Raw genomic sequence first — 17,833 nt, 5'->3', positions numbered from 1 at the left:
TTAGATGCTTTCCTGTGAAATGCTCTGTTCAGGTTTCCTGGGGTCCCTCTGTGCAGCTCCACCAGCTGTGAGTGCAGCAGACTGCTCCAGTCCCCAGGTGACAAAGCCAAATTTGTGGCAACATCTGGTGCTGTGCAGAAAGGTCACGTTTTAATATCCATTAAAATAAAAAAAGACCTTTCCTTTCAGTGTTTATTGTTACTCTTAGAATTTTCAGCAAGCACCCACAAGCATTTGAAGCACATAGTCCCAGTGTCTACTAAATCCTAGACTCTGTTTGTGCAAGCAAAAGGTGGGCACTGCCTCTACTCAGCATATTCTGCTTGTTAGGGTGATGCCTTGTGAAGGCTGACCTAAAATAGAGACTAGATGGAGTTAAAGAGTAAAGTAGGTATTTATTAAAAGGCCTCAATGGATACACCTTGGGCAGTACAAGAGCCTGGCCAGGGCTACACCCCAGGTGAACCCAAAATGGTCACAAAATGCACAACCAGGCACAAGGTCTCTCACTTTAATACGTTTTCATCCATTTGCATATTGGAGTTAATTGTCTAATTACAGCTTTGGGTTATGAAGTCCCATCCTTCTTGTTTTTCTCTCTTCAGTCCACTGCTGTTTATGCTCTTGGGCCTGAAGTTTGGATCATTTGTCTTTGATCCCCAGCTAGAGAAGGAATTGTTTTGTCTCCCTGCTCTGTGAAGAGAGCTCACCATCCCCTAATATGAAGTGCAGAGCTGCACACTAAAGCAGTACAGAATCTGAAAAATATAAAAGCTAAAACCTGAGGCATCAAGGGTGCCCCTAGAAGGTGGAAGAGCTGGGTTTTACCTAAATATCCTAAATACCTCTCCTGCCTTCCTGGCCCAGGGCCCCACAGCTCTGCTGAGAGCTGGCCTGGGTCTGGGCAGATGTACCTTCAGGGAGGAGAGAAGTCAATGCTGGTCACTGCTCTCAGCCCTGCAACTTGTCCTCCCTTGCCATGCCTTCCTACCACACTGGGGTACTTCCATCCCCCTGCTTCTTCCTTCTCCCCTGCCTGAGATCCACAGCTGGTTTTTTCTGGCAGCTCTCACATCTGTCCTGAGCCTGACCTGGCTTTACTTGTGGAAAATCAGCCTTTCACACACCTGTGGTCTTTGTGAGTCCTGCTGTTGCTCTGGTGCACAAAATAAATGAGATATTCGCTACAGGAGTTCTTTCTAGACAATTTAGGGCAGCTAACTTCTTCATATTTCAGTGTCAAATGAGATGGCATAATCAGAAATAACTTGCTACTACACCTTGTTTTTTTCATATTCATCACATTTTTTATTTTTTCATAAGCAATTCTGGTCAGAGCGTGTGTTGTAAAAGGTGCCACAGTGTGATATCAGGCCCTCATTTTAAGTGATTTGGGATGACACCATACTGCCAGTACTAAATACTAATATTAAAATGTGCTTTGTTTTTCTGAGTTATATTCTTAACTTTCTAAGGACAGAATTTGGGCCAGGGATGTGCATTCGAAGTTTTTGCTTGACTCTTTGAGAATAGAAGGACACAGGCTTTTTTTTGCTGTATTTTTTAATACTTCATCCTCCTTCATTTGCTACTGAAACCTCTTGCTTTTGAAATAGGGGAAAAAACCTGAAAAACAAACCACAAATGAACCAGCAAGCTACAAAACTTTCTATAAGAAGAAAAAATTATTATTCTTTCCAGTTAGTCCAACTGTGTGTCTTGCAATATGAACTCATCCACTCGAAGATTTTATTGGTATAACTAAAGATATAGATCTACAAGGAGCTTTTGTTAAAAGGGTTTGGATACTTTTAATGACATCTGATTTGCGAGCAAAAATGTCAAGCACATAATTGCCATTTCAGAGTTTCATAAATCTGAATCAATTAGTAAAAAGAACCCCTTGACCTCGTGTCCATGAGCATTCATGATCATTCAGTCTAAGTGCTAAGGAGCTATTGGCACATGATGTTCAAGCTGAGTGTTCCTTTTGTTCAATCCCATTTTCTTCAAGCAAGGTAAATGCAGCTCCCTTTGAATTTAAAACCTTGCTAAATTATTTAGTGCTACATATCACAGACTGATTAAATTTTTCACAGAGTAGTGAGATTGTTTCCCAGGTAGGTCATCACTCAGTTCAGTTTACCACTTAAAATTTCTTTCATTCTCAGTCAAAATATAGCAAGGACCATCCATCATTATCACTCTGTCCTTTAATTTTTCCGTCAGCTTTTGTCAGGCTTGAAACAAAAGCCTTTACATTTTTATCAGCTGCAGCTATTGTTGTCTGATTTGTGCTCAGTCATGTCAAAATATCGGTTGTGTTTTTACCAAAAAAGTCAAATATTTTCAATAGGTCAGATCTATCTTTCACATAAGCCTGCTAAACCAAACAGAACCATTTCTCATTTCTTTGGAAATGGAGAGTAAAAATGCTCAGGGCCAAATTGGCAGGGAGAGTAAATTATCCAGACTCTCTTCACTTAAATGGATGGATGTCTTCTGCCTTAGCAAAGAGAACACGGCATCAATTCAAACAAGAAGGAGAAGCAAACAGGAAATTTTGAGCAGGTGGGGCTCGACACTGCTTTGAGCTGATCTGGTCCAGCACTGCCCTGCCCCTCCTAAGCAATTTGCATCTGTGCCTGTGCTGAAGAGCAGCTCCCACACCAAGCCCAGTTTCCTGTTCCTCCTAGTTCCACCATCCTTTTTCCAAGCCTTCAGGGTGCCTGCTGGCTGCTCTCCCCTGGCTCCTGCCTGTGGTGTGTCAGCAGCAGCAGTGCCACGAGGAACACCTTTCCAGGGCTGTGCTCAGTCCGCTCTCTGCAGCAGCTCTGGCATTATGCCAGCTCCTCACTGAAATGAGGGCTCTTGGGTGAGCATTTGCAGCTGAGCTCAAACCTCCCTGTGCCACCAGAGAGAGGTCGGGAGCCCATCTCTCCTACTCAGTGTCCAGTTCAAGCCTCACCTGTATAACCTATGGAACAGAAGTGACAAAGAGTCCATGGGAGTCCCTTGGCATGAAGGTCAACCCCTTTTCTATTTCCAACAGCTTTTATAGAAACAATTAGTTCTCCATGAATTGTTTACATTTCAGAGCTGGCAAGATGATGAAGTTAATACCAACTTAAGTACATTATTGGATTTTTGACTGAATATCTGTCTGTCAACAAACATCCAGTTTAGAAGTGCGGTTTCAAAATTAATGGAGACAATTATTGTTTGACTTCTAGATCTCCTGAGCATGGCTTTTCTATCTTCTTTGGCTCCCCATCTGCAAAATATAGCTATTTTCTGCTTCACAGGAGGCTAAGGATTAATACCTTAGTATTACTGAAATAGCAATCTGGCACAGTGATTTGGGTATGGCTACTTGAATTAAAAAGTTCCGCTCTGCGAGGTCTCTTGGTCATAATGATCCTTAGTATTTAGTGGCATGAGAGGCATAAAGAAAAATTCATTTTCAGCTGAACATTGTGTACAACTAGATTCAGAAATTGCAAGACAAGGAAGTGGATATTAGTTTCACTCCAGCACAGATTTCTTGGGCAGAAATCTGCAAATCCATTCTGCTAAGATCCTCCCTAACAGAAAGTTCAAGAGGACAAATCTACATTGTCCCGATGATAGCATATTCTGAGCAGCTGCCAGCAGGGAGCTCTGGGTGACAACGTGTGCCTCACTAGTGAAATCAGATAGGTAATGCCTTGCATTAAAAAAAAAAAAAAAATCCTGCAGGACTGGAAACAGGTCAAATTGTAATTCTCTTTTCTGGCGTGACATGGAGCAGCACACCCTCTATAAAGCGCAGTGATCCTTATGGCTTAAACAGAAGCTTTGTTGTTAAGTATCATTTTTTTTTTATCTGCAGTCCGTGTATTTTTGGGAACTTCCAAACCCATTTACTTCCTACACCTGCAATGAGAGACTGAGGAACACTGGACATTGCTTCTAGTTTATTTCTTGAACTGCATATTCTGTTTTCTCTTACACAAAAGCCTTTTCAATGCAAAGACAAAGTTTTCACAAGAATCCATAAATCTTGGAAGAACTGATAAGAGTCATTCTGTCAGACTCAGCAGGTGCCTTACACACAGGTCTTTTCAATGTGGGGATCATTTCAGAATGCTTGGATCTGGGCTGCTGTCTGGAGAGCTCTGAGTTTTTTGGTTACTTTGCACATCTCTGTTGCAGACTCTGATGTTGTTAATGGAGTATTCCACTGGGCAGAGCCTGGAATGTAAGCTGGTACAAACCAAACCTTTCTAGAGTCCAGAACAGACTTAAATTTCATTGCCTGGGCAATGTGATGCTCCTCAGGCTGCTGATTCCTGGTTTCTCCTCATGCTAGGGTCTTTAGGAGCAAGTCCTGGTATTGCTGTGAGAAAAGCACACAGACTGCAGTAGTTTGCACAATTAAATTCACCTCACTCTGCAAGGAAAGAAACCAAATACTATTCCTTGTTTTCGCATCCCTTTTGAGAAAACATATTTTCTTTGAGGCTTCTGCCAGGCTTCCATTTTGATGTTTGGCATCAGAGTTTATGACTTTCATCAGGAAACTAATATCTGCACAAGTTTTCATTACTCTTAATCTGATGAGATCACATCTGCACTCAAACACTGGCAGATCCTAGTTCATGTTAGCTAGAATGCTTCCTAGGTAGCTTTAATTTAAAATAAGAAATCTTGTTTGAAATGTTTCAATCTCAAGAGAAACCAGAAAGTTCTAAGTTAACCAGTGATTCATGTAAGCTATTATTTGGTAAAATAGGTAAACAGCATGATTGCAGATTGGATAGCTCTGTCATAAAACCATAACTTGTCATTGCAGTCTTAAGTAATTGATATTTAAGAAAGATAATGAATGGAACCATGAGTCACACTAATTAGTTTTATGTACAAGAATGATGTATACAGCTTTCCTAATAAGCAAGGTTTTGCTCTCCTTATGAAGTAGGTGAGTCTTTTCTCTTTGATTTAATTTTTAACAGATAGTTATCAGGGAAGGAGTTTCCCTTTATGAGAAGAAATTGCATACATCAGTACATGTGACTTGTATCTTTTTAACATGTTAATTTATTTCTAATGCTTGTTATACTCAGTTCTATTTCATTATTGTGATACTCACACTCCAGGTAATATTATCATTATTCCTGGTGATTAATATGGCTACAACTGTGAGGGTTTTAAAAAGCCTGTTCTAATTTTTCTGTCTGGAGAATATTATATACTGGGAATTAGATTAAATATCAGTGTACATTAGATTAAAAATCAGTGTAGAGATGAAAGATGTATCTTTGTTTTCTGATGCCTTCAGAAGTAGAACATCACACAGATATAGATTCCAGAGAGCATGGTGATATTTTTTATCAAAACTAGAGGAATACAGAAAATAGTAGGTGACTTACAGAGTAACTAACAAGGAGGCTTTAAAATTTGGAAAATGATCTGTCATCCAGCATGGAAATAAGGTAAGCATGTTACTTTGAAGCCTTAAGAGAGTAATTAAGCAATGCTGAACTCAAGGATTCTGTGTCTGAAGTGTGTTCTGTAGGGCCCAATACTGAAAAGCTCTGAGCTACTTCAGCTTCCATTGATTTCAGTCTGAATTGATGGTACTCAGGGACCAATTGCATTTCTTTCCAAAGCAAGGGAAGACAGATTATGGGTCAGACTTTTGCTCTTTTATTGCACTGAATAGCACCCTTCAGAAATATTTTCAGTGAAATCAGTATGGAATGGGTTACTCACCATCAACTGCTGAGAAAAGAGTCCTTCCCTTTCAAGCCTGCCATATAAATAATCTGAAAAATGTCAGATGCTTTTGTCTTCTCAGAAGTGCTTTTCTCTACTTCTCTTCAGAGCTTTTGTTTTTTGTTCTTTAAAACCTGCAATCACCTTATAGGCAAAGTACTATTGGTCTTTATTGCTTTTGGCAGCGTAATCAAAATATTTTCTATGTGTACATCTGGTTATGATCTGATCTGTACTGGAGCATTCTGCATCAGGTGTTGTTGCTTCCTCTGCAGAGAAGCAGTCATGCTCCCAATCCTGGCATTCCTGCACTTGCTTTAGCAAAACCTGAACGGTTTTATAGGATGCTGTCATCATTTTTTGTATGAAGTTTTTCTGGCTTGCATGCATGCTTTTTTATCAGTACTATTGTTATCATTTCTTAGTTTTCATTTGAAGGTGTTTTATAAAAATATTGATGTGTGCTAACAATAAATTGTAAGCATTAAGGATGACTGAAAGATGACTGTGCCTGCAAATTAGGGTAAAGATTTTGAAATATACTCTGCTCTGGATCTTAGCAGACAACTGTGTCTTAAGCAAATGTGTGGGAAGAAGAAAAGCAATCCGGAAAAAGCAGCTCTTATAGTTAGTAGAATTTTCTCCCCTTTTTCCCTTCATTGAGTCTGTCTGAAAGTGGGTGTTTTAACATACAGCCATTTCTCGTTAACATGTGTGTGTTTATTTTAGCATGATGGTGTTGTTTTTTATCATCTCCCTCTCTGACACAGCATGTTTCATCTGTATATGGTTTCTACTACGTGAGACATTTAAAATGGCTCAGCGAAGAAATGGATTCTTGTCACTTAAACTGTCACTCTCTTGTTCTGTGGAAATGTGGTCATTTTAACAGAGTTTTAAATTTTGTGTACTCAAAGATTGACTATAAAAATTGAGAGTGATAAATGTCAAGAATTTAAAGGTACCCTATTGTACCTGTAATAATTTATGTTAATCATGTTTTAATTTAGTCATTTTCAACATACTTGTATTTACAAATTAAACCACTGTTATGGTTCTCCTTTGTTTGCATGATATGATTTTATTTTATATTTTTTTTTCCACTCACCAGATGTTTTCAACACTTTGCTTCCCACTACTGTCATCCCCTCCCTTACCACTGCAACAGTCACAACCAATGTAGCCTTAACAGCCAGCACAACCACATCGGCAACAGCCACCAGCATCAGAGGTACAGTATCCTTCTTTGTTATGGCCTGGGAAGCACATGATAAAGAGGAAACTAGAGCTTTGATTTTTATTTTTTTTTTTATTTTAACAAGGATAGAAATTGCTGCAGAGAGGGTGCAAGTGTTCAGCTCAGTATATATTTAACAGAATAATCCAAAGGGTGATAGGTGGGTTAAGATTTCACATGACCTTGAATGTTGCCATTGCTCTTGCAGTGTGTATGTGAACTTTGACAGGATGCTTAAATTATTTGTCTACATTTGCATTTAATTTTTTAAGGTTAGTAAATTAACTTTAATGTAAAATGCAAGCAAGCTATTTTTAAATAAATGTGACCTTTTTAAGGCTGGTTATTTTGGGTGCTACCATTTAAAACAAGCTAGGTGTCTCAGCACTGGAATTTCTGTTGATGAAATTTTGCTTGATAACAAAGAGGCACTGTGATGTATCACCCTTGTTAGCCCTTTACAGCTTAAGGCATTCCTTATTTAGGGGTGTTGTTATCTCACTAGAGCTAGAGTAAATGAGCTAAAAGTTCTCTCTCCCCTCCCTGACCCCCATCTGTTGGGGTTTTTTCTGTTACAGCTTTTCATATGTTCCTAGTAATGCTTCATTTCTTTATGAGCAAAATATAAAGGTTATTTTACTCTTTTATTCAGTGGCTGATCAGATAACTGTTAAATAGGGAAGATGTGTGCAGCAGGTTTTGCAGATTATCATCTTCTGGGTAACTACAAATCTCTTGTGGTAAATGAAATGGCAGAAGGTTCTTATGTGGTCTCTTGAAAGCTTTCATTGCCCAAGAAGAGAGGAAATTATATTATTTTACCACACTGCAAGTATTGACATGATGAGGTGCAGATAGGCCAGGAAAGTTAAGACAGTTATGACACCTTTTCTTTCTGGATGTGTTGTTATTAGTCAGTTGTAGTGGCCTGCCTAACTAGCAAGAATAAAAATTGTCATAGTATCAAATCACCTAAATTATTCCTCCACAGGGCACAGATATTTTAATAATTGCTGTTATTTTAATGGAGAGAGAGGAAGTGTTGTAGTTGTCCTTTTCCTTCAGATAGAGAAACTTAGACCATGGAAAACAGCCCAGTATTCATGGGTCTAAGAGGTTGAAGGAGGAACATTTCCTGAAAAGGATCAGAATTACAGGAGTTGTCTTTATAAGAGTGGTTTGTGTAAAGCACAGAAGCTTCCAATGATGATGAGAGCCCACATCTTGGAAGGACGATGCTCTTGGTGTGCTGTGCTGAAGTTTGCTGCCCTTCATGAATTGTTTTCTTCTGGTTGTTATGTGGTCATAATTCTGTCATTGTTATGGTAGTACTGATGTTTTTAATGCATTGTCTCACCTCCTAAGTGTGGTTTAGGGCCTCATTCTATTTCCTGTGGAGTGTTCTTTTTCCCTATTTGTGTGTCCAGCATCAATAGAACAGTGTGAAACAGGGGAATTCTCTTCTAAGTTTCAGCTCTAACACATGGGAGAATGCATGCAATTTGATGCTACACTTACAGAGATGCTGCTTTAATAGCAAGTAAAAGAAAGGAAATTGGGTGATCAATTGCTGAAACATGAGCACTCACTTTTCCCAGAAAGAAAGAAGTGAATGCAGCAAAATGGCTGAAAAGATGAGACCACTTCAATCTCAAGAAGTGGTTGATAGAGTCTGTTGGAGAGATGATCAAAGGGACAAATGAGTGTGGGAAGTACGTTTCCTCAAAATCTTGTATTGAAAGGAAAATGATAGTTTATCCCAATGCAGAGAGAAGATATTTTATATATTATTTTATACTACTGTACATGTAGGTATAAAATAATATATAAAATATAACTAAGTATGAAATAAACTAATGAAATTAGGTTTCTTAACAGTCTAAGATATCAAACTTCAGTAAAACACAAAAACAAGGTTACTATAAACATAAATCATATATCAATGTGGAAGAAACATGAAAACGGGTATGGAACTGGGTGCAAAATGAAATGAGCAAGTTGTGAGAAATTTAACAAAACAGAAGTGTTTAGAAATACACTAGATGAATAACATAAATACAGAAATTAATAATGAATTATGAGGACAAGGCCAAAGTAATTGGTATTTTAGCCAACAGTGGAAGACAACTGAAGTGCTGTTTCTAATGGGGGTAGGAGGGGATGTCACAGTGAAAAATGAGCACAAAGGGAGACAGATCAAAGAACAAGGACAGCAAACTTATAGATATGCTTTGCAAAGAAGCTGAAGGCTTCTTAGTTTTGCTTGGTTTTGCTTTCAAAGCAGAAGTCAATATGACTCTGATGAAGAGGTATTTTCCAAGTTCAGTGGAGAAAATGATTCCCTGTATTACTGGCAAAGACATTTAGCAGAAACACTGTAAATGCATAGGAGACAATTACTTCAGATATTCAGCTATTTAAGTTTAACTTGCTTCATCCTGACTTTCTTTTAAAGTGCTTTATTGCCATGGCAGAGGAAATTGGACAAGGTGCATCTCCTTGGGTGTCCTCATCCCCTACCTGTCTTGGACCCATAAACAAATAATGTTCACAGACTTTCAGTGCCTGCTGTGGGGTTCTGCCATCCTGAAATACAAGACTGAACCTCATCTGCAATGTCAGAGCACCCACCCCACAGAGGTACAAATAACACAAGAGCCATTGCAGAGAAGATCAGGTTTTTCAGTACCATTTTTTTCTAGCTGAGCAAAAACTACCACCTAAACATATTTTCCTTTGACACCTCTGCTTCGTATTACAATAAGATTTTTGACATGAAAGAATATATTGAGAAGCTATCCATAAATTCTCAAACATCAAACCTTTTTTGTTTTGTTTTTTCTATTTGTCTTGCTTTGTTGGATCATGTCTTAAGGAAACACGTTTTCCACAGACTGTAGTAGTGTATGCTATTTGATAATATCTTTAAACTGGGTTTCCCATAGCTGGCAGAGTAAACTTTCTAGACAGATTTCACTAATTTTGTTTTGAAATTAGTGGTTAATACTTAAGAATCTCCTCAGGTAAGCTTTGCAAGACAGTCCTCTGTTCTGCATGACTTTTACATAGTCCACTTTGAGTATGCATTGTTTCACTTCCAGTCACAGGAAATGTCTTTGCAGGCATAAGACATGGGGTGTAAAAAGCCAATGGAATCTGTGAATCCAAGGCATTTTGCATTCTGATTATTGTACCTCCTCTTTACCAAAAGCCTTAATTCATGGGAAAGAAAATTCTCCAAAAGTTATCAGTTAATTCTGGGACCATGTGATTCATTGCTGACCTGATTTTTCTGGCATTTAGTAAACAACATGAAAAAGGCTACTGATCCAGTTGGATGACAGCATGATAATTCATAAACTTTCTGTTAAGTCAAACTTTTCACTTTCTCAGAAAACATATCCTTGTTTTTGTGCACAGTCCTTCAGGAATTAATTATTCTTTTACTGGTACATTACCTACTAACTCAAAAAATCCTAAACATAATTTGATGCCAGTGAGGAATATTGCCCTTTATATATTTGTCAAGGGTATCTTAAAGCCTAATAACCATGATGAGGAATGTACAACAAAATGAGAATAAAATGTATGAGGAGAAGAAACAAATCTGGAGGACTACTGAAAGAATAATTATACACTGTATGAGTAGGTACATCAGATTTTCTATCAAATTTATGTAATGTTATTTGTGAAAGCTGTGCATTGAATCCTTGCATTTTTTCTCTTTTATGATTGGGAAGAGGCTCAAGAGGATTGTGGATTTGCCCCAACAGTGAAACAAGGGATGCTTGCATTGGAGAAATTCTTTGTTAGTGTAAAGTTAACAGGTGGTGCTGTGCCAATCTTTCCAAGTCCTGTAGGGGGAGAGGGGGTGTGATTAACAGTGCAGGAGAAGCCACCTCAAGCCAGAACAGCTCTGTGTTTCTGTATTCACAGAGGGAAAAAGCCTGTGCACACAAATGTACATAAAACCTTCCCATGGGCTGTCATTATGTTAATCACCCCCACACACACAGACAGAGTATTTTTTTTGTTTTGTTTTGTTTAAATCCTATTTCTATAAAGGAACAAAAAAAGTCAAAGAGGTTATAAAACTTGCTTATTTTTACTTATTACTGAAGACTGAAACCTCACCTCCACCACCCAAACAGGTGGAAATTTAAGAATGCCAAACCCAATCTCAAAAGACCGATCCTTTCAGTTTGATGGCACGTATCAGAGTGACTCAGGCTCAGCTGACTCACTGGGGTGGTGACTGTACCAGAATGTTCAAAGCTTTATATAGCAACGCCTGAAAACATCTCCAGAAGATGGTGTGTGCAGCACAGACACGATGCTGCTCCCAGGCAGCTGCACTGGGGAGATCAAGAGTTTATTTGTCAGGGTGACCACAAAGCCAAAAGATGCACACATTTATATATCAGTGAAATCTCTGCTTATTATAATCCTCTTTGCTTTTATTTGGTTTAGCTTTGGTGTAAAATAAAGATTTTTTAAAGGAAATCTGTGGAGTTAAACTTATGAGTAGACAGTGGCATAAGGAGGGGTTTGAGGATGTATTAATTTTGAAAACTATTGTGACTTTAAGTGTGAATATTTCTATTTAATAGTGTAAATGGTGACCATCCTAGCTAAAAAATTATGTTACTTTCTTTTTTTCCCCTAGTTTTACCTTAAAGTCTCTATTAAAAAAAAAAACCTAAACCCAACCCTAATGGAATAACTGTGTCATTATAGGCAGCTTAAATGCAGAAACTACTTGAACAGTACTTGTAGTCCTCATACTTTTTCCTATCAAAAAAATGCTAAACATTACCAGTTATTTCCTTATGGTTTTATTTTTCTTTCTCATAATCTGATTGATATAACTTGGCAAGCTGAGATATTAACAAAGAGAGAAACAACAAAGCAAGGAAAAGCTATAGAATATGTGAGGGGCAAAGGAGATAAGGGTAGACTTACACTTTAAATATAGTTGTGCATGCTTACTTGCATTCAACTCTGATAATAAAAATAATCTTTGTCTAACGTTAAAAGCTCTTTCCTATGACAGCCAGCTGAAAGCCAGTTCATTTATATACTACTTTATAGCTGTAGCAGTAACATAAAACCTAATTTGTGTCTGGGTTTATTCAAACTGTGTAGGAAAAGTAGAACTTTATAGGTTTTATTTCTTCTTTCTCCATACTTTTGCACTAGTCTCCTAGTGGCTTACCCAAGGTCTAGATTTGCCTGAAGGATGAAAAATTTGAGATTCAAGCAATAGTGCCTTAAATTTTTTTTTCCATTAGACATTCAAGTCTTCATCATCCATCTTTCAAGAACTGCCATCTCCTGATTTTATACTGATTTCTTTCATTACTATTATTTTTACAATTTACTTGTTCCTCAACTGTATAGATGGTGTGTTAAAAAATCACGATAAACCTATATTAGACCATGATGAAATCTCAAACTCATTTTCCAGCCTTCTTTTTCAAAATCTCTGAACAGGGCTGTCTTGGTCAGAGCTGTTACCCAGGAGAAACATCCACAAGCTACAGCTGAGTAATGGCTGGAAAATCTAACCTGGCATCTGCAGCCAGCTAGTAGACCAAACTGTTGGATATTTTTATATCAAAATATACCTGTTGTGAACAGGACTTGGAGTTTCTTTAGTTCTACAGCAATCTTTTCATGAGGCTTAGTCATCCGCAGTGCCCGTTTTAGGGGTTGCACAGCATTTGTTCCTTTTCTGAAGTAACATTTAATTAGGGTTTCATTCCACTAGTCAGGCTTAGTGGTGCAATTAGTGCTGTGAATTCTCAAAGCTCACAGATTTAAGATCAACAGAGGAGCTTGTAGCATCTGTTCTAACTCAAAGAGCTCTTTGGTTTTCAGGTCTGATAGATACAGAGCCAGGAAAACCTTCTTCTAATCTGGGGAAAAAAAAAAAAAAAGAAACCTTAAACCCCTCCTCCCCACACTCCTCCCCCCAAAAACAACATAAAACAAACAACAAGATTAAAAAAAAAAAAAAAAACCAAAACAAAACAAATATTCTCAAGCAGTTTCATACTTTATTGGCTGGATTCCTGCAGATTTCTATGTCTCCATAGAATTAGAATAATGGCAAACATTGTGTGTTTACATGCACGGTGATCACAGGCCAAAACCATGCTAGCTCCAAGCAACAGGTTCTACAAATATAGTATGAAAATAGTCTTCTTTTAAAAATTTAAGGCTAGGAATTGGAGGTGTTGGTGCATGCACATGAGATATCTTCCTGTATCTCAGAGGCAACAGGGCAGTAAGTAGCAGCAGAATGTGGTTATGGAAGGAGGAAATTTTTCATGCAGTGTGAAGCTAAATATAAAACTGGATTATCACTACATGCTGAAAAATGGAAATGGAAATACCCTGATGTCTGTTGTGAGCAGACCCAAATGAAACCTAAATGCTTCTGTGTGGAATTCCCAGTTCTCAGATACTTTTAAAAGATTTTTTATAGTTGTAATTTCAATCCTAGAGTAATCCTCAAGGCAACATGTACATTACTCATGCAGTCTAACCACCAAAAAAAATTCTGGCAACATGATCCACATGAGGCTAGTAACCTCCATTGCCATAAAAAGTACTTGTGCTTTGCAATTTTTACCTTACAAACCAAAGCAGAGACCTGTGCCATTTATAACATGGCAATTTTCTCTGCTTAACAGCCATTATGATGTAAGATGAAGACCATCGTCATTATTACACATTATTTGGTCATATTATTCATGAAATGAGGCTGTTGCTTTCTGGAACAAATAAAGATAGATTTCATGATCTGAATAGTTTGCCAAGTAAATGAATATCATAAATGAGACATAGATTAAGCTCCAGGCATGCTGAATACATGAAAGAAAATATCATAATATCATATATTAGGAACCTGCTCTTTGTGTCTAGGACAAATATTTCTAGTGCTAACAAATCCATCCAGCTGTCAGCTTGCAGTAATGAAGTAGGCAACTTAAAAAGTACACAATGATTTCCAGCCTTGATGGATTATCACTTAACCCAAAATGCAAGGCTGTGCAGATAAGTATCACAATTGGTTGATGGTCTGATAAAGATTCCATTATATAGCTGAGCTCCAGAGAGGCTTCAGCAATGTGTCAGGAATTCAAACATTCCCAGCCTAAGCTCTGATCACACTTGGGGGTTTTTCGGCTTTTTTTTTCTTTTTTTTTTCTATGAATTATGCAGTCTGACAGTCTCTATTGTAAGCTGGCAGTGCAAGAAGTTCTCCAAATTAAGAGTCCCTTCTGCTGGAAGCGTTTTTACTGCCTGCCAAGAGCATCCTTTGTCTCTGAGTTCAGCCTCAGACCTCGCCTCAGGTGCCACAGGCTGTAAGGTGTTATCTCTCTCTCTGCTCAGCCCCCACGTGCAGCTAGCAGGGAAGCACAGGCATTTCCAAAAACAGTCCCTGGGAAGAAGGACTGAAGTCATGAATGTCACCAGCTCTGTGTGAAGTGCTACACCAGAGTCAGCGTGTACTGATGTCACACTGACCATTTTCATCAGACCTCTAGCTGGGTGCTGACCTCAAGTTAGTGGTTTTCAACATTCATGTGTAAACAAGATATGAAAACTATATTATTCATACTAACTTCCTGCTCTCTTCAGCTTAAAATGTGCTTTTCAAAATAATAACTTTTTAAATAGTAGGTTTTTGTACCTCTTGCTTTAAAAGCTGGAATTCTACTGATTTCAAGAGATTTTGGTGACCTGGTATTTACATCTCTACAAGCAGTTTGGTTAAATGAATTTATCCCATCTCACTCGCAGGTAGCTCTGAAGTGGATGTATCTGGATTTGCCAGTCCAAAGAGAGACAGGCAATTTTTAGTGCATTGTCAGTGCTGCCCCATAAGCTTGACAATGGCTTGCAGACATCCAAACCATTTCTTCCACAGAAAAATAGGCTGTACTTTCCTTTCTTCCAAGTAAAACTTTACCAATTGATAGGCTCATTAATTTTCAGTGAGACTGTATGTAGTTTTGGTGTGTTATTCACAGATATAATCTATGATCTGCTCACTCCAGAGGGACCTGCTGGGTCAGTTAGCCTAAATTCCTGTATAGTTGACTGTCTCATAGATTTATGAGACAGAGAAACTTTTATTTTATTAAAGAGCATGCACCAGGACATATGTAGACTTAATTTAGGACCTAAGGAAACAGATTCCCCTTGGTGTTTCTCTTCAGCACTTAGTTATTCTCACTGTTGCAAACTTGAGCCTTGCTTCTCACTTCAGTGTCTTTGAGGTTAACAAACATAGATTGATTCTTGAAGGTTTCACATTCCATATGCATTTTCTTCTCAAAAGCAAATATTTATTGTAAAGAAGACTCTGCAAACATGCTTTGAAATTGATTCTTGAATTTCATTTGAAAGAACTGAATCTATGATCTTTAGGATCTTATTAAGATTTTGATTTGGTTTATTTTAAGGGTGTTGCCAAGCACAACTTTAATATTGAGTTTTAAGGGCAATATATTGGATTTTTTACAGCAGGGAGAAAGATTAAGCAAATGGTTGCTGTTGAATGTCTTTCACTGTTGCTGTATTTATATGGGATCACAAAGCTTAGTTTTACTTTATTTAGAGAGGTGTTTATGGTATTTTAAAGGCACTCCTTTTACAAAAACTGATATCTTCCTTTTTTTTAATATTTATTACTGGGCAAGGCAGATTTTGGCAAGTTCTGTGCTGTCAGGGTATTGATAAAGTGCTTCACTGTTACAAGCAAAAGTATACAACTAAATATTGTTATAGCTGACAACAAGGACATCTAAAGCCACTGTTCCAGTGCTATGTGGGATGTTAAAAAAAGACTGAAGTGGTGCCAAGTTCTAGAAATGAGGAAAGAAAAGAAAAAAGAGAGAAAAATGCTTATAGTTTCAAATGCATTGCTAACACCTTTAATAAAAAATGCACGTCTTTCTCACTAACCAGTGAGCTAAAGTCATCAACTGTGCCTTTGAAGCTGAAGAGATTACTCTCTCTGCCCTTCATTTCTCTGACACTCCACTTGAAACACAGTTAATAACTTCCAGTGTGAGCCTCACAAAATGCAGAATTGATACTAATTATATTAAGTTTTTTGGATGAAAGATGACCTTGGTGAAACTTGAAGCTATAGCATTCCCAGAACAAAAAAAAAAAAATAAAAGCAAAATCTATAGAGAGTGACTTTGGAGATTATTTAACCCGACCTATTAATTTTTGCATGTGAAGTTATTCAGACTGTGAATACAAAAAAGGGTATTCTTAAGGTAATTTTTTTTTTTTTTAGCATTTTCAGAGCATTGAAATAAGTTGCTGAATCACACACCTGGTTTTGTTGTTTTTTTCCTGAGTTAGTCATTTGAGATGTCTTTTCTGTGTCAGATTCAGGGAGTGCACTGTGGAGAAAAGGGGGTGCCACAGTGCTTGGAGGGGCTGGCACGTGTCTGTGTGTGTCAGCAGTCAGCAAAGGCAAGCAGGTGAACAAAAATCAAATGCCAGTGTTTTAAAAGATTAGCTTCAAACACACCTTTAAAGGAAAGGAGTGGAAGACAAGACTGGTTTGAAGTCCACAGTCTCGTAATCACAGCTGAGTTCATTTTTTGTAGCTGCAAAATTGAGAAAAAGAGAGAATTACAAACTCATCTACTCTGAGAAATACAGGGTGGAAAACCTTATTCAGTAGCACTTGACTCACTGTTTGGCTGACTATAAAAGACCGAACAGGGAAGCAGAACTGGAACTGACTGAAAAAAATGAAATTCAGAACCAACACAAGGAAGTACTTTTCACTCAAAAAGAAATACAATTTTTCAATAGCCTACTGAGCCAAGTTTGGAATTGGAGGCACTGGGGTCATTAAAGAAGAAGGGAGATACTATTCTGGAAGAACTGTGTTAACCAGGATGACTTGCAATGGGCTGAATGGCCTTTTCCTTTTCCCCAAATTTATGTTCTTTTTGAAAAACTTTGATTACAAGTCATCCTGCTGTGATTTAGATAGCATGAATTTGAAAAGAATGTATCAAATCTTTTCAATCAAGATGCTTGGGTTTCTTTCCAGCCTGAATTCTTGCAAGCCTGTAATAGAAAACCATCAGTCAAGGGAAAGAAGTATCAGGAGTAGCAATTTACCTTAATGTACAATTTCCTTTTCTGTCATACAGGGTAAGAGACAAGGATCCCAGACAACAAAGGCCAGAATATAAATCTTTTTGGGAATATATCAAAAAAAGGGTAAAAAAAAGAAAAGATAGAAAAATCCCCTAGATTGACAATTTGAGGAAGACATTTTATTTCTTTTGTATGCTTCTTTTCTTGTGGCTAACAAGTCTCTGCTGTATACACATCAGGTCATGAAGTGCATTCAGCACCCAACAGAGAGGAGACAAGTTTCATTTTAATGAATTCAAAGTGCTGTAATGGACTTTTAGCATTGACTTTGGACCAGGTCCCTGGACATACTTGACAGAAGCTGGCTTTTAAAACTATATTAATTTGTTATACAATGGGAATATCACAGAAAATGAAAATGAATATGTAAAGCTTTTTTTTTTTTTTTTTTTGGTGCAGTTTTCTGTGCAGAGGAACATTTCTGATATTTAGCTTTGAGTTTCAATTACTGCATCCAGTGCAGGAATCCACTCTGTTACTGGGCTGGATTGCACATATTAGGCACACTTTGAGATTCTTTGGCACAATTACTGCCACCAATCCTGAACTCATTTATCGCCTACAATGCAGTTTTGTTAGTGTGAATGCTGAGTTGCTATTGTGTGTGTGGACATCCATATGTCAGACTGTTGT

The 17,833-nt window shown here is 37.8% G+C and overlaps 1 protein-coding gene across 3 annotated transcripts in view; it reads left to right on the top strand.

The window, feature by feature from the left end:
* Positions 1 to 17,833, top strand: part of CADM2 (cell adhesion molecule 2) — a 571,830-nt gene that overhangs the window by 514,907 nt on the left and 39,090 nt on the right. For 2 of the 3 annotated variants that reach the window (XM_058019105.1, XM_058019106.1), the window contains one exon: positions 6,869 to 6,988. The exons of the other annotated variant lie outside the window; for it this stretch is intronic. In XM_058019105.1, coding sequence (XP_057875088.1) covers positions 6,869 to 6,988 — 120 coding nt within the window. The remainder of the gene's footprint in view (positions 1 to 6,868; positions 6,989 to 17,833) is intronic. 3 annotated transcript variants of the gene reach the window in all.

Source organism: Melospiza georgiana, chromosome 2 (assembly GCF_028018845.1).
Source record: "Melospiza georgiana isolate bMelGeo1 chromosome 2, bMelGeo1.pri, whole genome shotgun sequence".
NCBI lineage: Eukaryota > Metazoa > Chordata > Aves > Passeriformes > Passerellidae > Melospiza > Melospiza georgiana.
The sequence above is the reverse complement of the archived record's forward strand: the minus strand, read 5'-3'. Positions and strand labels throughout refer to the sequence as shown.